We start from the raw sequence: 25,252 nt of genomic DNA, 5'->3' as shown, positions 1-25,252 counted from the left end.
TATATATATATATATATATATATATATATATATATATATATATATATATATATATATATAAACACACACACACACACAGTGAGAACTTATCCAGTAAGCATCAATAAAAATGCACAATGGATTTACTGTATTCTTCAGGCATTTCTTCACTCTTCCTACGTGGACTGAATGGACTTTGCAAATGAGGCCCACAGACAAATGAACTTAATCTATCAAAGCAACAGAAGAGAGAAAATAAGGAAATGAGGAAAAGAAGATAAATAACTAAAGAGCATGAAATGTAAGATTGTAAAATGTTCTTGACATACATTAGGCCTAAACCAAATTACTGTATGTGAAATGGAATAAATAATAAACACCTTCCCTTATTAACAATACTCAGGAAATTCTCCAAAGTTACTACAGGTATTAATATAATTAATTTAAAAAAGGTATGAAAGCCACCTGAGATTTTTGCCATACCATAATTTTCAAAACTTCCATATTTGAGCAACAGTTGATTCCCCACATAGTACTGACTTGCAATAGAAATACAAATAATGTTACAGAGCAAATGTAAGAAAATGTAAGACCTTTTTTAAAAAAAACATAATTCCGACTTTGGTCATTTTAGAAAATGGGCCAAACAACTATTTTCCTTCAATCTGGTTTCATGGCCCTTGGACCAAAATTGTTCTATAGACCCTTATCTTCAATTTAGAAGAGAAAACAAAACTTTTGCATCAAGTTGACATGACTGAGTGCCCAGGCACCCCACTAGAACCATCTGGAAAGGAGCCACTAGAAACCTTTTGGAAATACCATCACACCACCATCTGCCCCTCAGGTCAACAGTAAGGCAGCACAGGAAATGGGTAAATCTAACTATTATCGATACTCATCAAGAGAAGAGCAAAAACATTTTTCCCATCAAAAAACATCTGCAGTGTCGTGCTTTGCTCTTCTTTCAGCAAAATACACTTTCCAGTTCACTGATGGTAGTGCTGATTTCACTGAAGGGCCAATCCCAATGTCCATACCCACAGACTCTGAGGGGCGTTCCCGGTAAGTCCACTAGGGTCCAGGGCAGTCCTGCTGTCAAGTCATTAAGTCCATGATGGTTCTCTCTCTCTCTCTTTTGAGCCCGTTATGGCCATTCTCCGTAAGTTTGAATTTCTTTATCTAAGAAATCACCCACAGTTCATAGAAGACACTTTTAAAAAAAAAGAACAATCCCAATGCTTTTAATTTTTCTATATGCAACATTTTTTACAAATGGAAATTTTCTATATGACACATAACACACAACATTTGATATTAGGGCTGGGATGACGCATCGTCCCAAACAGGAAGTGGTAGTACCCGCAGAGGCTGAGAATGGCCACAGCGGCGGTTTGTCAATTCTGCGCCATTGGTCGTTCACACAGAGCGAAGCACCGCTTGAGTTAAGACAAACCGCTGTATAATTCACACAGAAAGCTGCACTGCAGCTCCTAAAGAGACGTGACAGTACACGTCATGATGATGACGTCGGTGTGTTTCCAGGTGTCCCCCCTCCCAGTCTAAACCCGCGGACCATTTATAATGTGTAGTGATTGAGAACCCGGCCCCCTAAACATCGTGGAAAGTGAAAGAGTTATGTTTTTCGCGCTAAATTACATTATTACATAATCGCCATCAGTAAACAGGTCGCTATGTGACTCTGTCACTTGCGGGGACGGAGGCTGTTTTCTGGGGGAAAGTTCGCTGAAGTCTCGGTCGGGAGGGCTGAACATCGCTGTGATTTCTATCAACACAACCATATTCAGATTTTTGCTGGTGACAGGCGCTGTAGCTCAGGAGGTAGAGTGGGTCCTCTAGTGATCAGAAGATTGCTGGTCCAAATCTGCAGCTCCCCCAGCTGCATCCCGAGGTATCCTTGAGCAAGATACTGAACCAAATTGCTCCTGAAAACCTTACATGGTAGCTTCTGCCATCAGTGTATGAATGTGTGTGTGAATGGGTGATTGTGATGAGTGTTTTAAAGCGCTTTGAGTGGTCAGTAGATTGAAAAAGCTGTACAGAATTGCAAGTTCATCTGAAACGTCTGAATGAATGTGACTGAATGAGTTTTATTATTCCACAACACCTCAACTGATCAATCTCACCTGTCAATAAATCCCCAATTTCTTGACAGACAGGAAGCACTGACTGCATCTTTATGGATCCCATTGTCAATATTGATGACACGATGATGACTTGCTGCATCTGAGGTTATATAATAGATGTTAAGTACATAGCTACATAACATAACTGACAACTGGTTGAACTCCTTCTTTGAGTGAGCATACTGATACACTTCTGATTTAGAAAACAGTTTCCAGGTGGTTTCAAGGCACCAAACAAGACTATAAACATACTATTACTGTTTTTCAGAACTCCGATGTGTTGAAAAGTTGTCATTTTGCAGATCACAGAACAAATGCCAGATTTCCACAGAAAACACTTTTAATTGTATGAGCCACCGATCTGTACCAAAATCATCCATTTTTAAAGACAACACAAATCACTGAACCATGCATCATTTCCAGGAACCGACAAATGCGCCACTTATTTCCAAACTCTTTCTCATGAAATATTACTACAGTTGGGTTCCTTGCAGAAAGAATCCAATGAGAGCATTCAAACATTCACTTTGTTTCCCCATGGTACAGCAGATCCAAAAAGAACAAATTAAAATTTTAATAATGAAACCAAACCTTTTCCTTTCAATATAGCAGTGAATAATCAGTAGTTGTTAATTCTCTTATTATGCAAGTATGTATGTATGAGTGCTGTGCCTGAAGAGAGACCAGAGGTCAGATAGAGACACTGTTATATTTGTACTCTAATTGTAATATATAATGATATAGTGTGTGGTGTTGGAGAAAACTATATAATGATCATCTGCAATTCGTGATTTGTTGGGGACCTGGAGACAGTGTGAAAAGCTTTGACATGTCATCACCTTTCAAGGGAATATGGCAAACCTGCCAGCAAACAGTTGCTTAATTACACATCCACACATTACAGAGTAACATTCACTTGGAACGGTATTTCTGGCCACCTGGCAATTGTAAGGTCAGTACTAGCTTTGCTTTTGGTCTTAGCCAATCCCACGAGAAATCTGGCTCATAAGCTGCTAAATCCTTAACTTAACTTTTCTCCAGCTAGTTTCTGACTATGTCTGTCTGCCAGTTTTTGTGTTTTCTCACTTTTAACAGCTGCCCACTGTGGCCAAAAACCAGCAGAGAGCAAAGTGAAACCCAATATTTATGTTTTGGACTGAGCTGAGCTTAAACTCCATAAAGCTCCATAAAGCTGAGAGAGGATGCAGATTTGGCTGACACTTCTCCCTAGGTTTATCACCACGAGCGACCCTGTGTTGATGTAAAATACGGCCAAAGTTTCAAATAATGTAGTAAACTATGTAAAAGTAATCCATGTGAGCGAAAAGCTAAGGCCTCAGTCTGCTCTCAATGCAGTGTTTCCTACAGTCATTTCAAATTTAACGATGAAAACGAAAATACGATAAATCTTAAAAATGGCTTTTTCGTCGTAATTATGCTTTTGCATGAAAATTTGACTCGGGTACATCAAAAAAAAAAGATCATCACAACTAATTTCCTATAAAATCTTCTCAAGGAAAGTCCCCCATTTAAGAGTTATTTCAGAGCTTCTATTATTCTGCTGAAAGAGCTGAAAGTGAACACGATGAATGCAGTATGGTGTAACCTGGTGTTATTTTTCTCTCTCTTAACATTAGAGAAATTTCAAGGAACACAGAGTGAGCACCAATGACACTAATCAGAGCAACTTAAGACCACTGAGGAGAGGAAACAAATGGGTTATGTAGGTTTTTAAAGTCACACTCTGAATATATGGGTGATTACAGAGGGCAAAGTGTTTTCTAGACTATTGTGGTCCCACTGAGGTGCCATGAGATGAGGCTCATAACAGCCAAGAAGCATTAGGATGATGGTATGAGCTGCACTGCCATATTCTCTAAGGGACAGTCTTCATGACATGCTATTCCACACATAAAAAATAAATCACAACAAAGCACAGAAAACTCACACAAACAGACATTACATAGTCAATATAATGCTGTAAAACATCCCGGTCTTGCTATGAAAGCAACAGGGGATTTCTCTAACTGTACTGAGCAGAAGGCCTCCATGAGCCACAGATGGCTTGATGAACTGCAGGGCATTCACATGCTAATAAAGAGTGAAGGATGACACAAACTGATTCAAAACAACAGATCCAAACCAAATTTAGGGGTAAATCTTAACCAGGGTTATAGCAAAATATTAGTAAATAACTTTGTCAGTATTAAGTTTTTGTCTACGCATAAGAGCAGAGAGACTCACATATCTTGCTATTTCATCAAGTTGCTTACAGTATTACTTCAATCAATCCAACAGAAGAACAGCTAGAATTACCACCTCATGGTTTAAATTCAAAGACATTCCCTCTTGGTGTTCTTGAGATATCACATCCATGAGAACAAGACAGAGCTGAGGTCAGTGTGACCTTGACTTTTGACCACCAAAATCTAATCAGTTCATACTTGAGACCAAGTGGAAGTTCATTTCAAATTTGAAGAAATTCCCTCAAGGTGTTCCTGAGACACTGTGTTCACAAAAATCCGGCGGACGCCCCTTCAACAAAAAAATGCTTGCTAGCGGGTAGAGCAGGTCGACCAGTGATCGGAAGGTCACCGGTTCAAATCCCGGCTCTGGGCAGGGCTGAGCTGCATGTCGAAGTGTCCTTGAGCGAGATACTGAACCCCACATTGCTCATCAGTGAGGGCCCTGCGATGAGCTGGCGACTTGTCCAGGGAGTACCCTGCCCTCGCCCTGAGACAAGGCTAGGATTGGCTACAGCAGCAACACCCTGCAACCCCTTGGAAAGGGATAAGTGACTATGGACAATGACATGACAACTTGAATCCAGACTGCTGATTATCATAAAACTCTTCTCTTTCACTCCTCCCATCCATCTTTGCCTCCAATTCTCCTTGTCTTTTTCATTCAGCACTATCGATGAGTGCCTGAGGACCAATTCTACATCTCTCCTTCACTTTTCTTTTCCAATTTCTTTTCTTCAGTCTCTGTCTAACTCATTCTGTCAGTCACACACAGAAAGGCTCACCCATTGAGTAATAAACACACCTGGCCATTACAAATGACTGCTGATTCAAAGTGATGTGAGAGTTGCAGTGGTGTTGTGGTGGTATCGCTCTGTGGTCCATATCCAGGCAACACAAATCCAAAGGGAACAGGATTAGTGTCTCTTTGTGCACAGTGACACACAAACTTAAATGATGGCAGCACACACACATGTTCTACTGTTATAAAAATATACTGATTAATTTAGATAGGCCTTAATCACATATGTGAGAAAGCTGACAGACAGCCTCTAACCTTACAGTAAGTTTCACACATTTCTCCTCAGATTTTTTATATCTGTGTATGTGTTTAATACAAAATAGCTCTGGTTACTGGGACACAACTGAAAACCAGAAATGGACCTTGCATCTCCAACCGTTCATATCTCTGTCTCCCACACATCTCCCTGCTCAGATATCGCTGCCAATATTACCCCACAGAAGTCCATGAGCACAAGCTAGCAGCCAGCTTTAGTTATTCTGACCTTGATCCATAAACATCAGTGAAGCTCTACATTTCAAAAATAGAGTGGACGGGACCCCAGATCCATCAGATCCACATCACAGAGATCTTTTATCAACGCCACAATGGCTCTTGAGACATTTCTCAAACCAGCCTGCCAGAAGACATAGGGCATATCAGTTTTCAAGCACTATAAGCAACTCAGCACGGCGAAGCAGGTGCAGGGACCAAACAAACAGATAACAAAAGAGAAGAGTAAGACAGAGTCTGAGTGTATGTATGCAACCAGTTTCCAAAACAGTCAGAGATTCCTCTTTCACCATTCTCTCAATATCTCCCAACTAGGAATGCACTATGGGAAATGTATAATTGGCCATGAATCAAATTACTAATATTTTAGCCAATAATGCGTAGAGTGAATGATATTGAGCCAAATTGCTTTCATTAACAAGTGCATCATTTAGAAGAAGAAAGAGAGTGCAAATCTGTTGCATTTGTAACATCAAACATCTGTACCTGTGTAGATTCGGGCAATGTAGATTAGAGAGCAAAATATGCCGCTGCAGGTGTGGGCGTTTTTTATAGTAGCAACTTGTAATACATATTGCACAAGGGTTCAGAGAGGAGGAAAAAATCTATGAGATTTAATACAACAAATCTTATCAGATCTTATCAAATCATCTGCCTCTGCTCACTACATCTTAGGCTTCCTCACCCGCAGGTGTGCATCAACTACATCTGACTTCTTTTTAAAATATGAAAATGTATCGTATCGCTGTCGGCCATGAGAAGCAGGAAATTATTGATTATCGGAATCAGCTCAAAATATTCCACGTTGTGCATCTCTTCTCCCAACGCTGTTTAACAGCAAATTTTAGTAAGTAATAGTAATATCACAAATACTAACAGCTGCATTGTGTCTTTGGGTGTATCACAAGTTCTGCAAGTGCAGTGTTTCTCTCACAATCCTTCAGTTGTCCTTAAACAATTACTATACTTCAATATTATTAAAAATGTGATTTCACACCATGAACAAACGCTCCACTGGAGAAATAAGTCATTCAAAGCCCACCAGCTGTCAGTTGTCCTGTTGATATTTAATTAATATTCCATAATAAGCCTTCACCAGCAGGTAATGTTTGGCTATAAAAATCCTCAAGAATCCAATACTTCTTGATACTGGCCATCATTGCTTTACTGTTACACCACATGTCACTTGATGCCAACAAAACCAGCTGGCACAAGCAAAACAAACCTGCCCTCTTATTTCAAGTGCATGTTTGAACAAGTCTGAGATGGCAGAGTTTTAACTGATGCACACGCAAAAGTCACTGAAACACTGTTCATTATTGTGCAATCATTTATAAATTTATCATTTATAATTTAATCATTATTTATCATTTAAAACAAACAGTTGCCTATTAAAAGATGGCTACCTTGCAAATGTAACTCAGTTCTCCTCAGGGCTTCTCTCATCCTTGGACCAAACACCAGGTTATTTCAAGGAGTTAATCACTATCGCATGCTACAGAAAGATCGACTGGGTGCCGAGGGTTTGTGTCAGGCTGGCCCTTGGGTCAATTTACTGATTATGTACAGGGAGCACAGACACCATTATCACTGACAGGCTTTAGTAGATGTCATTTTGTGGTCTTCCATTAGATGACAAGCTTTGAATACCTTGCAATATTTAAGTTAAAAATTAGAAGCTAATCTGTTTTCGTATAGAGAATACTTGTAAAAAAAAAAAACATAATTTAGTATTCTATGATATAGAGTACACAAAACATCTCAAAAATTAAGCAAGCTCTTCTGTTCTGATTAAAGTACCTGGTTTCTAAGGTAACAGGTGATGGAGGGAGTTGTAAAGCTAAAAATAACTGCACAACAGCCAAAGAAAAGCATCTCACTTTAACTAATGGTTATGCCTTTTATCACTGAAGATGCTTAAGTATTGGCAAGAAGTGCTGCAGAATAAATAATCTTGTCACTACTAAACTGGTAAGTCAACCAACAAGTTAGTCTTCCAGATTCCTCTTATCCATTCACCCCCTAATCCTTCACTACTGCTTAACTCCCTCTCAGGCAAGGTGCTAGCTTGACAGCAGCTTTTCCTGTCCCATTTCCCTCCCAGCACCCAGGTCATTGATTAATCTTTGGGGGGACATGTAGAGAGGGCCTGTGTGTCCTCGAAACATCTTACCGGTGGCTGCTGAGAGTTGAGCGCCCCCCTCTTGGTGGACCCCCCTCTGGAGCTTAGCCTCTTCCACGACTCTGAGAAACGCCCCCTGGTGGTGGGACGCCCTGGGCCAGATGTCCCGGACGCAACAGATGAATCGTCCCGGGTGGAGAATGTCCGGTCCCTGCGCAACTCCCTCCTCTCGGCCCACTTCTTCTTGGAAGCCATTGGTGTTTAAAATTCGGTCAAAGAAACGTGGGAAACAGGGCAGCCACACTGAGTCAAGGAGGCTGTTCTTTAATCAGAATCGTGCCACAGGTGGCATCTTCACTTCACTCCACACTGAACTCTGCTGCTTACAGGACTACCAGGATTTTCTCAGTTTCTGGGTCTCTTCTCCTTTTTCTTCTTTTTTCACTTTTTTCACACCTTAAGATTGTGCAAGAGAAATTTCTGACTCCTTTGTCAACCGTTTTTTTTTTTTTCCACTTTTTCCTCTTCTGAACTCTCGATCAAAGGGAAGGGAAAACAGATCTTCACCTGCTCGGCTGCACACCTGTGATCTTCCTTTCTTCACTGTAGCCTTCTTCTGTGAGGGATGATGAGAGTCAAAGAGGAGAGGTGGCGACGCAGAAGGTGCTGTCTGCACCCTGTTGCATGTGCTGTTACTGTGGCTCGGCCGTTGATGCTGTTCTCCCTCCTCACAGAGAGAGAGAGAGAGAGAGAGAGAGAGAGAGAGAGAGAGAGAGAGAGAGAGAGAGAGAGAGAGAGGGAGAGAGAGAAACAGGGAAACAAGGCAAGGGAAGGGAGGGAGGGAGAGGAGGAGGTGGTTGGAGGGTACGATTTTCAAATCCGGGTGAGAGGGGCTTCAAGTCAGTGACAAAATAATAAGAAGGAGCTCAGTGGTCAGAGAAAGAAAAGAAAAAAAGAGCAAATGACAGCAATATAGGTGGAGAGAGGGGGGGAAATAAGGTTACCAGACAAGAAAAACGAAGTGACAAGCCAGAGTCTCTGGAGTGTCGGGTTCCTGTTGAGCATTGTGCAGAGCTGCTTTAAGCTGACTGAGAGGCAGAGAGACAGACACCCTGTTCAGTAAGTCAGTCTCTCACTGTGTACACTGTGCTTTGAATACCCACAGCCACTAAACCTCCATCTCCTCCCTCTCCTCTTCCTCTTCCTCCCCAAGCTTTCATTTACAATCTCGCCATCTCCTTCTTTTCTGTGCGACGTACGGAACTTCCCCTTCTTATTCTTTCTCTCCTTTGTCTTTGTGGGTTCACAGTTCATAAATTATACCACTTTTGTTTTGCCATTGAAGAATATAGGATGATACCTATATAATTTGGCAGTTGAGATCTTCTCTTCGTGTTTTGGTTGCGTTAATGATCATCTTCTCTTCGCCATCACACTTCAAAGTCTTCAGCTGTGCTGTGGAGTTGTGGAGTTGACAGCAGGTGAGTATTTTCTTCAGGTGCAATTGTGTGTGAATAAAATACTTGTTATTCTATGACAAACGAAAACACTGAGTCGATTTTGGCAAAATAAGATGAGAAAAAGATATTACAAAACAAGATGAGGGAGGCAGAGTGAGAGACAGACAGAGAGAGAGAGAAGGCACGTGAGATGGCAGGAGAGAGACAGGGAGACCAAGAAACGAGAGTTGACAGTGTCTGAACACCAGGGACATCCTTGTCGTCGCTCCGAGCAACCACTCACCACACATAAATACACGCAGGAGGTACTCCTGCGTGTATTTATGTGTCTGTGAGTGAGAGAGAGAGACAGAGAGACAGAGAGAGAGGGAGAAAGAGAGAGAGAGAGATTGTATTTTCAAGTAAGTGAGAGACAGGGAAAGTGAAAAATCCCAACGGATATTATCTAAAGGTTGAGAAGGAGGGAGACTGAGAGGCAGGGAAGGAAAAACAACTAATCACCACTTTTGATCAAACATAGAATGACACCATGGGGAGTTCAAAGTAAGCCCTCACTATTGAATCACTGAAACAATAATTAACTTTCTGCCAATCATTATATATTTCATCAAAGCTGAACCGAAATGGCAAAATACAAAGAGTTACACTGAAGCTTAACTCGTAATATGATACCAAATGAAAATGAATAACTTGGGGTTTTGAACTGTAGGTTGGACAAGGCAAGACATTTGTAGACGTCAACTTGGACTCTGTGAAATGATAGCCCTGCTTATCATATTATAACCATTAAATGTTCAGCAGATGAATCAATAAGTAATAATGCAAATAATGCTGGTTGCAGAAAGTAGGTGTTGTAAATTGTTAAAGCATTTTGTAAAAAGAACATTACTCCGCTTGCCTGACAGTAAAGAGCAAACTCAACATTTTCTCCAGTAGCACTGACTTTTGGCAAGGGCTGCATCATATTATGAATTCACCATTAATGTGAATGATCATTTTTGCATCACAATTCTATTTTATTTTTAAATACTATTTACTATTTGTTAAGAGTCTGTACCAAACAGACTCTAATATCTGGAGCACAAGATCTCTAGGCAAAGACATAAGTATTTAGTCTGACGCTTTACCTTTATCAAATAAGAGAACCATGTGCGGGTTGGACATTTTACTTGGTCATATTGTGATTTCTATTACATTTCAATGAATTGTGCAGACCTAATTTCATCTGTTCAGTTTCCTTTCCATTTACTGTGAATAATGTAAAAACTCACATCAAAATTTCGACATCAAAATGAATTATATATTTAACAAAGAGTGAAAGGAGGAAAAGTAGGTCTTAGTCTACACCGTGCAGAAACTGCTCCAATGGTAATAAGCTTGTATTAAAAATTAGCCACTTAATTAAAAGCTGCTATACACAGTTCAATGTAGTATTGCTAGTTATGTGTTTTATCGGCCTTTAACACCATATGTGGAGGAGGACTTTTCATTTTGGAAGAATGACCAAGCGAATCTTTTGTTTGGAGGCTCTCTGTCACAGGTGTCAACAATACTGTCATTAACGTTTTTAGCATAGCTAACTTGCATGCTAGTGACTGTTGACAGCAAAACTTCCCAGCTAAACACCACTATTGCAACTGAGGACAATAAATACACAATCACCATAGCTTCAGTGTGTGTATGGTGAATTAAGTTTCATCACTGCTGTCTTCATCTTACCTGTGGTACCTGGGGGCGCCCTGCTGCTCTGCCTCCTCCGTCATTTAGCTCCGTTTACAGCTGCGTGTCTTTACTGAATGCCACCACTAGGAGTCCAGTTCAACTGAGAGGCAAAGTCACGCCCCTTCCGGTTTCCCCTCATGGAAAGAGGCAGTCCCACTTGAATTGTGCCATTAATCAGAGATGTGATTGAGTTTGTCAATTTCCAAGTCATAGTTTGTCATAGAACTATGAAACATGAGACTTCGAATTATCAAACTAATTATAAAACAGTTGTGACAGTGTAAGCGAGTTACTGACGTCTTCTTCAAACCCCATGAGTTAAATGTTGTACAGCTGGTCCTTCATAGTAAAAGCTGACCAACTCTCTTCTCACATGACCAGATTTATTGTGATTTTCATCCATTTTAGTACCTTTTCTGTGCCGAGTTGGCGGCCATGTTAATGATGTATATTGAGTGAGACGATGTGGTTGACTGAGCGGTTAATACCCACAAAACAACCTGATACTTTTCTATCTTTAGGACAAACAGTGACGTTATTGACTTGAGGGTTAGGGTTAAAATGTAGTCTTGATTAAGAAACATATGGGTAATTCACGGCACAAACTGAATCAAATAAAGGATTTGTTTCTCACCGCTCACTAACATCCAAAGTTTTTACGTAACAAGGTCCCATAGGATCCACTGAAGGGGACGTGAATTTGGCTCTCTAATAAAGATTGGCTGCAACAAAAGCCAGACTAGAGATCGTGGAGAAATAGAGAACAAACTTGACCAAGCTGAATACTATACACAGATATTCTTGGAAGACACCATGGTAACGGCGATTTTACTTCGTCCGCAAATTCTCCTTCTTGTGGAGGGCAGGTACATATTGCGACTGCTATTTAAACGCAGAACCTCCTTAACTTTATCCTGATTCATGATAACATCAAACCCACTCATACAACTGCCTCTTTTACAACCTTTCCAAACTCAGTAATGTGAAAATGTATTTGACAGTGAGATTACACACAGGTTTTCAACACACGCAAAGGGAAAACAAGAGACTGGAGGAATAATTTTTAAATTATGATTTCATGAAAGAAGCAAGACAAATAGGATGGATGTTATCTCATGGCTCTGGCTCTGAAACAAAGTAAATCAAGTGTCTTACAACTTACTGGGTGCAGAAAGCCTGAGAAACCCTGTGACAAAGAGTGAGAAAACATACACTCTGAAAAGCAGGAAGGGATATAAAAGTTGCACATTTCACCCATAGGGCTTTGAGGACATTTGTCATGGTACGTTTAAAGTTTGGACTACCCTCGGTGTGTACTCACTGACATCTGCCTTCCTCCTGTCTCCCAGCGCCACCCCCTTCCTTTAACATTAAAGAACCACCTACACAGGGTCGTGTGGTTGCCATGGCTACTAACCCGAAAACTTAGATGTTGCATCATCAGTGCCTCATTAAAATCCTCCCGTGTAACACAATGCACACTCATGTAGAATTTCACATCATTACATCCATGAAACACACACATTGCCCCACAGCCTGCAAGAATATTCATGTTTTATGTTACAAAGACACACACACAGACACACACACACACACACACACACACACACACACACACACACACACACACACACACACACACACACACACAGACATGCAGGTATCCTACCGGGTCACTGATCTCCTGAATTGCCAGAAATGTTGATGCAATTAGCAAATTAGCATAATGTCTCACACACAGCATGGATAGAATTTCATAAGAAAAAGCAGAAATGAAGACACAGTGTACAGAGTCTGGCTGAGAGCCATGCAAGAACATCTAGTTCAGTGCCAGTTCACATGGCCCGCACTCAAATAAAATAATAAATACAACACCAACAGAGATGCTCACCGGGTCAAGATAAAACCGTTAGTTCCAGGTTATTTCATTAAACAACTAACTTTTTTTGAGAGGCTTTTTAATTGGTTGTTTGATGAGCGGAACACATTTTCTGGGGTTGTGTACAGTGTCAAACTCCAGCTCTAACAAGATACAGAAAAAAGGGAAAAAAATGAGCAGAGCATGCCCCTGCCAAATGAGCTTCCATTAGCAAAAGGAATAGCAAAATGCTTGAGGAAATTGCTCAGTTAGTTTCTAATCTCTGAAACAAAAGTTTTACAACTTAAGGAACAAGACATTAATTCTTATCTTGAAGGAGATTGATGTGCAAAGCGCATCCCTTTTCCAAAGCAGTACAAAAATTGCAAATTTCTTTGATTTTTTTTTTTTTTTTTTTTAAATACTGAAGTGTTTTATATTGCCACCAAAGAGAAAACCACATTGAAGGAAATTCTGTTACTGTTTCAGTCACATTTAAATACACAAATTGAGCTTGTGGAACAAATTATTCAGCCTCGGCTGAACACCGAGTGATCCACAGCTACGGTTCTTTTCTAAGTCTGAGCTTTGAAATCACTGCACATAAAATTACAGTAATTACCAGCAACAAAAGAAACACCCTTCTCTGAAATTTGGAAAGTGCTCAACTTTGACTGAACAAAAATGTAGAATATTATTAAAGGTTTCCAGAATAAAGGTTTGATTGCAAAATTTCAGTTTTACAAGTATTTCATCAGTAAGTGTTTCTACAGTCCATAGTGTGGAGGTGAAAGTTGTTCAGCTTTGACAACCCATTGACCTCAACATGCACTTACAATCTAATCCAAGAGTAACATCATCTTTAAAATGACAAATATTGCAATTCTATAACATTTTATTCTCCTTGAAATATTGGTAATTATATGACGCAGCATTCCTTAGCAGCAGTAAAAAGCAGCTGTTCAATTCTAAAATCATTTCAGATTCTAATCAGTTTATACTGTAGAAATGAATAAATATGAATATAAATATGAAGTGTGATCTTTTTTTTTTTTGTCTATTATGTTGAAGATCCTGAACAGGAAGTGTATTTCCTACCTTAATCTCTGTGCACAGTGGGGTCAGAACTCTTCTCGTGTGAGATTTCCTCGTCATTTTCCTCTGTAGGACAAAGTCAGTGAGAGAGAGAGAGAGAGAGAGAGAGAGAGAGAGAGAGAGAAAGTAAGACAACATTTTTTCTACTTCACAATGATATGAAAAACTTGCAATTAATTATCCTTTGCAAAGATCTGTTGATTCTACAGCCTTCACATGTAAGCATGATGCAATGTGCAGAAAACATGCAACACTGAATGTGGTTGCGTAAGACTAGTCTTGATAGTGTATCCAGGCTGAGTTAAAAGATTCTATCATTCTCTGTTGGTTCTCGATCTCTCCTGGTATTTATTACAGCTATCTGATCTCAGTGGTTTTATATTGATTGCATTAACTCAGTCCACCGGTTAGATTTTCAAAGATGAAGAAGATGATGAAACTTCAGAGGTGGAGGTGTTATTTGGGAAAACAAATTTTAGTCCTGCCGGGAGTTATCAGAACAATAATTGATTGGCAAATGTCTAAATCATTTTTTTTTTTTTAGTAATTTTCCACTTTTCACTCACATTTCATGGCTGTAGCTTCTAAAATTGTGACAATTTGCTCTCTCTCCCTTTAACTGTGGAATATGTAAGATTTTAGCTGAGCATTTACTATCAACAGAACATGAAGAAATAACATTTTTTTGTCGTTATGATGTCATTAATCAGCTGGTCCCTACATATCCCAGTCCAAAGCTCCTGTGCTTGTGGTGTAAATAACAGAACTCCCCTGATGCTGCATGGCAAACTGAGCTAACTAGCTAGAGGTAGCTACATTTAGCAGCAGTTAGTGTGTAAAGTACCAATATCCTGCCCCCTATTTGTTTTGGGTATGAATTTGACAGTTTTAATAACCTTGATTTAATAACTTTATATACAAAATATTAAATCAAAAAATGGGCTTTGGGTAATTGTCACAGCATTTCTTGCTCTTTTCAGAAATGTTATGAAACACAAACAATCAATCAATTCCAAGAGGGAACAACTTGCATATTATCAATCTGTGATGATGTTGCAGCCCTATTAAATATAGTAGAAAGTTAAAAAGTAAAATATATTGTACACTAAGTTAATATAGCTTAAGTAAAATGGGAAATGTTCTGCTCTAAATACTTTAAGAACACTTTTCTTGATTACACTTTTCATTACAGGACTTTTACTTGCATGCGTGTCTTTAAGTACATAACTTCATACAGTTACACTGTGTGATTAATTATTAGATTTTTGCTTGGCTGTCATTGGCATCAAATAAACCTAGAGTAGCTCTAAATAGCATGTGTACTGCCTGGCAATCCTCATGTCCTGGTATTATGAGGGATACAAATAAATTAATGTACACGTTTTAATCAAAATCACTTCGGTTCACAACAATCCAGATCATTTGAAGTCAAAAACTGCTGCATCATATGGTTTCAAGTCCAATATGAAAGGCTGTTTTTATGGTCGTTAGCAGTATTTTAATATTAGACAAATTCTCCTTCCAAACATTGCCCATAATTTTTATAAAGTGAATAAGATGAAATGTATGTAGAGATCAGCTCCCAGGACATTTTTATTAAAAGGTGTTTGAAAAGTATTACGACCTCAGTTAATTGAAAGTGTTAACAAGACACACCAAAGTAATGTTTCCAATTACTGAGCAGTAGGCAAAAAAGTGATGTAAAATTTCTCTTTCTAAAAGAAAATTAGCTCTGTCGTGAACAGATGCTTTAGTGCCAGTGGACCAAAAAAATCTAATTAAATGAGACGAAATATTTTAGTATGCAAAGCTTTATTCTCTCCTTATTTAAAAGGTTTTTTTTTCTCACAATCCTATCACATGGGGACTGGCATTCATTTCTGTGGTCTGCCGATGATTAATTATTCCTGTTATAAGTCTAAAATTCAACTTTCTGACCACATCTAAGCTGGCAGCACAGTGGGGAATGTGCCAGGGTCACATAATCAGGCAAAAATAATAAAATAACTTGATACAGGCAGGAGCTCCATACTTATATCAAATAATCAGTTGATTTAATATTGGTGTGCTAGACTCCAGCACAGCTTCAACTCCCACCTGTCACTTTTGACCATCAACTTCTCCAGCTTCATTACAGCCAGCCTGACTTGAGTTACTTCACTTTCTCCAACAATTCGTCGCCTTTTCCCATCTGCAGCGGCTCCCATTCCCCAGCCATCCATCCACCCCTTCTTTCACTGTGTTTTATTCATTCAGCTTTGAGTGCTGTCTGGCGTGTGGCCACCTCACTCAAATGAGCAAATCAATGTAGGAAATTGGTGTAATGAATTCAGGATGCTCTTTTCCTTGAACGTGAATTGCTCTGTGATAAGTGGCTCCTCTCCAATGCTGCATTTTTCTTTTCATAATCAGACGCCGCTTCTTTTTTTCTTTCACTTTACAGAATGCCAAAGCAAAAGACTTTCCCCAGCTCGTCTCATCTTCCCTCACATACCTCTTCAAACCAAACAAGCTGGATGGCAATTAGGGACAAAAATAACAATAAAGTATTTTCACAGTTTGTAAACCTGCAGAATCTGTTAAATAAATCTAAATAAAAGAAAGCTTAATCAAAAAGGAGCACAAGAGCTGCTGTGTTTACCCCACTGATAATTAGCCTAGGTCTCCTCTCATATCCTAACACTAATTACTGCTTCCTCTCTGTGTGACAGAAAGGTTGGGGATGCATTTTTAAGCAGGCTGAGAGCATCAATAATTCACACACGGCATCCACATACAATATGTGTGTTTCTGTTTGCCAGAACTTTATTAGCATTACGGGCAAAAAGGGGAAAAGATCTGGAAAATCAATTCTGAGACTACCATACGCACCGTGTGAGCTAACCCTAACTACAACAACCCTACCGGGAGAAAACATATGATGAGATTAAAGCTTTTTTTTTTTTTTTTCTTTTGCAGCTCTCTCAAAGACGCAACAAGCTGTCAAGTCCTAACAGCAGATGAGCCAGCAGCAAACGCAGCCTCCTGTGGAGAAGTGTCAGGAAAACTGTCCATACTGCCGCTCAAACTCCTACACATCTCCCAGGCTGTTTGACGACAGTCTAAATGACGGCCAGCAAACTGATGATATTCTCAATATGCTCACGAAAACGTTGCGTGTGTAGCTTTTCGTGCGAGTGTGTGTGGGTTTGCATGACTCACTGGTGCTGGCTTACCATCCCAGTCACACGTACACTAATGAGGGACTGCTCATCTGTGTCTGAGCGACAGCCGCGGACCGGCTCAGAGACAAGTCACTAATCTCTGAATCACAAGGAGAGGAGACCAAAGCATGGGCACCGTCTAATGATAATTCATCGTGGAGGGAGAGCCACCCTGACAGTCTTCTGCCACCTTTGCATCGTAGAGATACAAGTCAGGGAAATAGAGACTACGCTCAGACCTTGGGGAGTGTTTATATGGTGAAGCAGAGGCTTTAAAGGTGTCAAGGAGAAAACTAAACCTCACACATGACAGGTGATTACAATAATCTGCCCTTGAAGTGCAAAGAAAAGCACACTATAAGGATTGAGAGGAGATGATCACTCTGTTTAGAGGACAGAGAATCCCTCAAAGGCTTGGGCTTGTAAAATGTGTTAAATCCATGTTTTATCAGACTAACAGGGAGCAGGCTATTGTGGATGATTTATACATAAAGAGCATATGGTTGCGTCAGTGTCCAACGGCCAACAGATGGAGGCGCAAAGCAAGAAAGAGAGGGAATATGGGGAGACGACTATCATTTATTTAGCACACCAGCAGCCGACCACTTCTCAGCACTGATCTGTTACCGCGGCTTGCGTAATGCATTTTTTATCATCGCCCGACAAAAGTTCAACGCATGATCCCAAACACTGATCTCCAAAGTAACACTTTTGTAACGTCCTATATCAATTTGCCCTCCTTTCTGCAGCTTTGATTCTATCAAACTTTTAGTGAATGTGTTAAATCATCATCTTTTACCTTTTTATTACATTTCTTACAACCCAAACTTCATCACCAAGAGAGCATTCAAATCCAAAATGGCCGATGTCTTACCACTCTGAAGTTGTCCAAGGCTCCTTTGGGAATCGCTTTCCTCTCAGTCGTCCTTCACTTGAGTCTTGAACTTCTGAATCCTCTTCCGAGCAAAGGTCCCTCTTCCCTATTAGTACTTCACACAGAAGCTGGTAAAGCTGGGCAGCCAGATGAGAAAAAAGGGGGGAGAGGCCAGGTGACTGGAAGCAGAAAGAAATGGTGGCTGAGAGAAGATGGCTGGCTCCAGGAGTCAAAAGCCACAGGTGGGCAAGTCGTCCCTCTGCTAGTGGAGGCGTGTTGGAGGACAGGGCATGACGCAGCCTGTGAACATGTGTGTGTGTGTGTGTGTGTGTTTGTGTGTGTTTGTGAGACACTGTCAGTCTCTATTAAAACACATCTGTTGGTCCAAGACAAACGCTGGGCCGAGGGTGAGAATCAAGGAAATCCAGAATCATCTCGTTCCAGCCTCAGCGGAATCTGCAACTCATAAAACTCTCTTTGATTGGGTTTGCTGATGTATTTCAAGTCTTATGGTGATTGAGCCTGCAAAGTCAGCAAGAAGAAGAAGCTGAAGAAGCAAAAAGGCAACTCTACACAAAACATCTCTCATCTGGCAGCCATGAAAGTTAAAAAAAAAAAATGTCCAAGGTGAGGAAGATGGAGAAAGGCATCCCTTTTCCTCTAACTAGGCTGCACGGTCTTCTCCTCTCTTCCTGGTAGGGTCTTGTGGTTCAGCAGATGTAAGAGAGAAGGAATGAAAATTGGGGTGTCAGGGAAGACCTGATGAGCATCTGGCAGGTGGAACGTCATCAACAAAACCACCTGAGTCACAGTTACTGTGAGGGGCTTCAGGGTGGGAGGCTCAGTGTGTGTGTCACCCCCAGCGATCCAGACCCTTTGAGCATCTCACGGGGGCAGGTTGCTAGGCGAGGCTGTCATGATGCCCCCCCCCCACACACACACACACACCAACGCACATGCATGACCACACACACAGACTGCACAGTTTGAAGGGTGGAGGGTTAACGATAGCAAACAAAGAAAAGTAAACAGCGGGTGGCTAACAAGTGCTAATTTAGTTCGGCGCTTTCCTATGAATTAATGAAGAGATCACTCGGATGCCACAGCAACAGAGGGGAGGAGTCGCCTTGTGGGACGACGGTGACGGGGCCCCGTTGAGCTGCGCATCCTTTTAGGGCCCTGAGATGCCGCTCGGTTGTCTGGAAACATGAGCATCAAATAACGTCTCACTTGGCTGATTGGTATCCATCGATAACAAATCTAATCAAACAAATCCTGTTTTTGAAATGTCTATTTCTTTTCAGTCCTTTCCTTTTTTCCTGCTCTTTGACACCTCCTCTTCTTCCCTCCTCCTTCATTTTTTCCCCCTTCTCCCATCAAGGCCTGTCTGTGCCAATGCAGGGGCGAGACTGCAAAATGGCTCATCCAATTGTCGCATGTCACATCAGGTACAAACCGCTACTGATCAGGGCCTCGTTCATTTCCACACCGCTCCATCATGAAACCGCTCACACCTGCTGCATACATACATTCATACATACACGCACATGAGCCTCCTCATGCTTTACAGTCTTAAGCAAACTTCAAACATTCGCATATCGGAGAGGAGAGACAGGTCTAAGAACAATATGAAGCGATTAAACAAGCCACAGCATCTTAAACAGTAGGTCTGCATAAAAGCGTAGCAATTAGCTATCAATTACCTGGCTGTGAGTAACGGTAAGTGGGTGGTTCTTTTCAACACAGTCATTATTACAAATAGTTCATGTTGGGCACAAATAAGAAGAGAGAATAATTGTGGAAAAAAAGGAGCTGGAGGATGATAGAGGGAGGAGGGCGATGAGGATGTTGAGGGAAGGACTAAAAGAACATTAAATGTGACCTTAAGTTGTGAAACAAAGGATTGAGTGTTTTACATTAGTTGACTAGCGGACAAGGCTTTTAACTTTAATGGGAGACAATGTCGCTAAAACCTACGCAGCAGGAGGGAAGGCCATTTTCATCCTCGGCCAATTTCACCTTTGCAGACAATGAAGGAGAACACGGAAAAGAGAAAGGAAAAGTACATCAGAGAAGTTTTGTGAGCAACACAACCACTCCTGCTCACTTTTCTGCACTTTCTACGCTTTAGCTGAAGCAACCAGCTGCCGTTAGCAAGCACCTAGGTTAGCTGTGGACCTAAGTGGCCCCATAAGCTGAGAGGAGTCTGTCCACATCACGACCTCAGAGGACGGGGGTCAACAATACTCAGTCAACCAGAGCCTTCTGGAGTTAGCCGGAGCTAGCTGGTTAGCATGCGAACTTCAGGCGTGTCTGATGAGGCATATCTCATGAGGTCTTTGAAATAACCAGTGGCAATTCTGTTGGGGGCCGAGGGCAAATATTCCCAGGGGGCCAACTCCAACCTGTGCTCATCAACACTGCTTTAAATAGATATACTGAAATATACTATATAGATATAGCATATCAATAACATTAAAAACAGAACAGTTAAAACCTAAATTAAAAACTTAATACTGTCACATTGTAAATTTAAACCCACAGTACAAGGCCAGTGAACATCATCACATGAAGCACTTATTTTGAGGCAGCAGCAGTTGTGCATAGTGTACTGTGGTGCCTTTACAGGAGGTTTAAGGGGGATTTATAGTTGTCATTGCAAAATGTGCCAATTCGAGTGGCCATTGGGGGCCCCTTTCCCCAACATTAGCCTGGTTTGCCTCTGTTTGGCAGTGTGCATCTGGACATAACATCAGCACGGTTGTTTTGTCAGGCTCTGTAGAAAAAGTTCAATTTTTGAATGAATTTAAACTAAAATTCTGTCAATATCTTACAAATTGCCTCTTTAATGGATGTTTATATTGTTTAGGGTTTCATATATGATTGAAAGGCAATGATGGTATAAACAATCAAAATTGTGCAAAAGCAGAAAATATTAAAGCCTTTAAGTCCCACCTAAGGGCCCATAAAATCTATACCTAATCATAAAGTGCGGTGATGCTTTCAGGGCCGGCTGATGGCACAGCTCTCCCTCCAAATCACATAATCCCAAATACAAAAACTGTGATTTCAGGTTTTAAGGGGACACACAAATACTGAGCAACTGCGTTACATTTTGAGCCAGTCAGTCAGAGTAAGTAGGTTCCTGCTAACTAACTGTATGTCTTCTGGCTAGCAGGTTATATACTGAGCGAGCATCTCAGAGGATTTACCCTGTTATCCCCTCTGCATTAAGAGCCTGGGCTCCTGGAAATTCACTGAAGTTGGTTTTCAGCTGAGGATCAAATGCATCAGTGACAGCCTGGAGCATATAGCTCTCAGCCCTGGTGTTTAGTCAGTCACAGCAGACTCAAATCAGGTCCCGTCTCTCCAGGGAACGATGAGCATCTTGGATTGGTTACCACACTTGATTTATCTCAACAGGAAACTGGTTTCACAGCCAGAATTAGTTTAGTTGGAGATGGAGGCTGGCAGCATCAGGCGCGATTGCTGCCATCATTATCATCGGGTTTTTTTTTTTAATGGTCATCATCACCGTCATGATTCCCGAACACTAATGGTCCCATATTTGCATCAACATTCTGCTGGCCTCGTAAGTGCGATAAACACGAGCTGCAAAAAGCCCTCATCCATGACGCTGTGATTCTGTTGCGAGCAACGCAAACCAATTTCGTGAAGGCTCTTTACAGTTCAGCAAAATGAACATTACGTTCAACCAAACGGAAGCATCTTTTAATGTTTGCTGCCCACATGGAACAATTTCAGTTACTGTGACTCATGAAACGCGCTGCACAAATCAGTCGAGAGTCACTGAAACTGGGAGTTTGGCTTTACAAAATCCCATGCTGGGTTTTAGCATTTACAGCCCCTTTGGAGTCCCCCAACACAACACGTAGCCACATATTAATTGACTGAATAATTAAAACAAGGTATAAGCGCTGCTCAGATAAAAAACTGCATCATAATCCGGTTTTTATTGCATTTCCCTGGTCCTGATTAGGCGGTATCCTGCTGCGTGGAAAATACATGACGTCTTTTCTCGTAATAGCTCTGACTGGGACATGGCTATAACCGTCCCACCCATACCTCTTCATCGACAGGTAGATAAGGTTAATTCACTGTCTAATGGGCCGCAGAGCTGATGAACCATTTGAAGTTAAAGGGTAATTGACTATGTTGTGTGTGAGGGAGAGATCAGGAGACCTAGTGTGTGTGTGTGTGTGTGTGTGTGTGTGTGTGTGTGTGTGTGTGTGTGTGTGTGTGTGTGTGTGTGTGTGTGGAGGGAGTATCGCGCTCAGAAGCACAGATGTGTCGACATAGTGTCAGAAAAGATTACAGACATCATTAAAATATTCCCTCTGTGACCTTAAAGCGAACCCACCCACCTCTGCACTGACTAATCAGCACATTCTGTGGCTGTTTGTGGTCCATTTGTAAACTCCTGCCTTTTTGCTGGAGGCGGCCATGATCAAGATTCTGGATTTGACTTTCTCCAGTTGTGTTATCGATTCTGTTGCATCTCGTCTCCCCTGGCACCTGAAAACCGCTTTTGTAGTCGTGACAACACAGGAACCGCTAACTCGGGTGGTCGCGGGCAGTCCCCAACAGCATCCCTCTGAGGGAACCGAGGCCGGACACATAATCAAAAGCCCACACCGACCCCAACCTGGCCGTCTTTGAGTTCCACTTTGCTGCTGTTACTGTGACATTAAGCAGACAGGAGATTTACGTTTTCTCCTCAGGGCAGCCAGGACACCGGGAGCGGGGTTGTCATGGAAACGGACCCCTGCACGGCTGTCAGAATTGTTTAATTATTCAGGACCACCATCACCGGGCATCAGCGGGGAATCAACTGGAACCGCTGAACCGATTGAATGGTGTGATTAAAAAATTATACGAAGAGGCGAATTTGGGGAATCCAGATAAACTTCCCGTGAACATGCTAAACTGCGGTGCTGTGAAGCTCCCGGGTCCACTCAGCTAATGAGTATTTGCTGCTCTGCAGTTCACACACAGTTCATTTCTATGCAAACATGCACAAGCTCACGCCGGTAATTCGCTAATCACATGCAGGCAGGAAACTATTCTTTCCGTTATCAAGAGTCATGTCATGTCAAGTGCATATTGCTTGGAATATACATTTGCTCAGGCATTCAAAGAGACAAAAGGTTTACATGCATGTGGCCAAGGTGTGCCTTCACTAATATGCCTTCTGCCATGCAAAACAGAAACACAGTCGTGTCACGGTTTGGGGTTTTAGTAAGTCATTTCATGTTTTATTTTACAGGATTCATCCTCGCATGCCTTATTGTGTCTTTCCACTTCCTGTCTTTGTGTTTTTAAATCCTTTTCTGTGTATCATCATCTGTTTCACTTGTTCTTTTGCCTTATGTACATTTAAGTCTGTCTTTTCCCTTCATTCTTTGTAAATCTATCTGTTTTGCTCTCGGTGTCACTGCCTTTGTGCCTTGTGTTTTCTGCCCTTTTGCTTTTGCTATCCTCCATGTGTTTTTTATTTCTCAGATTTTGACTCTTCAAGATCTGGAGTGGTTTTAAGCTACATTAAAGTCACACATTGAAAAGTATCAAATTGTAAATCAATGCATTTCATACATTTTAAGCTTATTTTTAAAGGCTAATAATGAGAGGCTGACATGATTTGAGTGCTGACAGATTTCCATCATACAGTTTTAAGGGCATATTTTGTTGGTCTTTGTGTTTTTATTTTTTTTCCTGTCAAATAAAATCTTCCACGTTTTTAGTTAACCTGAAAAAAAAAAGGATTATTTTCATCTTCATTCTTCTGTGCTCATCCTCTCTGCCTTTGTGGGGAAGATGCATCTCTCGTTTCTGTATTTTTTTCACAGTTTCTTATATGCCTCCTCATTTAACTTTTCTAAACCTTGAAGCAGAAGGGTGTACATGCAGTTGCCGAGAAGAATCAAAAGTACAGAAACAGACAAAAGAAAAGGCATATCACCACTGAAAATGTAGCGCATGTGTTGCTATAGCTGGGCCACTCTCATGAAAAGCAATATACAATATATTGCCCAAGGCAACCGCCCGCACTCCAGCACATACAGGAGTCTTGTACTGTCATATTTTATCCTTGGCATTTCTCTAATTGTATTTGCACAGTTCAAACGCCCGAGTGTTACATAATTAAAACCCAGCTGTAAAGAACACTCAGTCCATCCATGCGGCAGAAACATAATCATCAAAGGATGAAAAGGGAAAGAAAAAAAAAAGCTTTTGAAATATGTTGTGCGATGGCAGATCTGATGAAAATATTCTCCCTGCCTGTACTGATAATACTGTGGTACGAAAGTTTGAAATGTTTAAATGCTGCCTAAAACACGGGGTTGTGCAGAGATAATCAGTGGGAAACAATGAGAACCATGAAGTGTAATCCCACCACAGTGTCTTCTTTCCTGATGGTGGGTGCCTGGGTGTGAGAGGGAGCTATTGTCCTCATGTGTATCATTTTGCCGGCATAGTGCGTCACACCAATCTGTCCTCTCTCATTTTCTGAACGGTGTGAAGCGTGTGGGAGCACTCAGTCTTCATGGTCGGGGACTGTTTTATGGAGAAGTAAATTCACCACCAGAGCCATATGGTGGGCTGTGGCCTGTTAGGACGGCACCATATTTCATTCGGCAGTGACAGTCTTTGTATCATTTTCTCGTCAAGGATCTTCACACACCAGCACACACAGAAGCAATCAGTCTCACTACGATATCGGCAGCAGCAGTGTTTGATTTGACGAGGCAGGTCCCTGAATCTATTCACCGTTATTTATCCCTTGCTACTTGCTTTTAACTTTAACCGCAGACTTTAGAACAAGTTGCGGATCATAGGTTCATTGTTTCCTATTGAAACCGGTCCCTCATCAATAATCCACAGCAGTGAAAGGAACTGCTGCGCTCTGCCATGCCACATATATGTGTGATGTATATCTAAGGGCTTTACATGTTAGATAGAAGATGTTATCCCTGATCTCCAGAGGCTCATTAAAATTTTATGACATCCCTCTGGCCACCTCTTCTGTGTTAGCAACTGGTGTAGTGAAATAACAGTGATGGCTGTTTTTTCAGACTAAGGTTGGACGGTTTGTTGTTGCTGGGAAAAAGACAAAAATACTTCAGAAATGTGTCGTTTTTTTCCTCATTAACAATCACTTTGATGGTATTTCTTGCACTGACTTTATTTCAGCATCTCAGGTGTAGAAAGGTGGATTTGCGCCAAGATGACTTTC

General features: G+C 41.1%; 1 protein-coding gene across 1 annotated transcript in view; it reads right to left on the bottom strand.

Annotated features, from left to right (window-relative positions):
• trpm3 (transient receptor potential cation channel, subfamily M, member 3) overlaps positions 1 to 12,220 on the bottom strand; it is a 162,629-nt gene extending 150,409 nt beyond the window's left edge. Inside the window, exons 1-3 of the mRNA XM_037098196.1 lie at positions 12,130 to 12,220; positions 10,965 to 11,123; positions 7,837 to 9,240 (exon numbers count right to left, since the gene is read on the bottom strand). Coding sequence (XP_036954091.1) covers positions 7,837 to 8,040 — 204 coding nt within the window. The 5' untranslated portion in view covers positions 8,041 to 9,240; positions 10,965 to 11,123; positions 12,130 to 12,220. The remainder of the gene's footprint in view (positions 1 to 7,836; positions 9,241 to 10,964; positions 11,124 to 12,129) is intronic.
• Between the last annotated feature and the right edge of the window lie 13,032 nt (positions 12,221 to 25,252).

The sequence above is a fragment of the Acanthopagrus latus genome, chromosome 5 (genome assembly GCF_904848185.1).
Source record: "Acanthopagrus latus isolate v.2019 chromosome 5, fAcaLat1.1, whole genome shotgun sequence".
NCBI lineage: Eukaryota > Metazoa > Chordata > Actinopteri > Spariformes > Sparidae > Acanthopagrus > Acanthopagrus latus.
The sequence above is the reverse complement of the archived record's forward strand: the minus strand, read 5'-3'. Positions and strand labels throughout refer to the sequence as shown.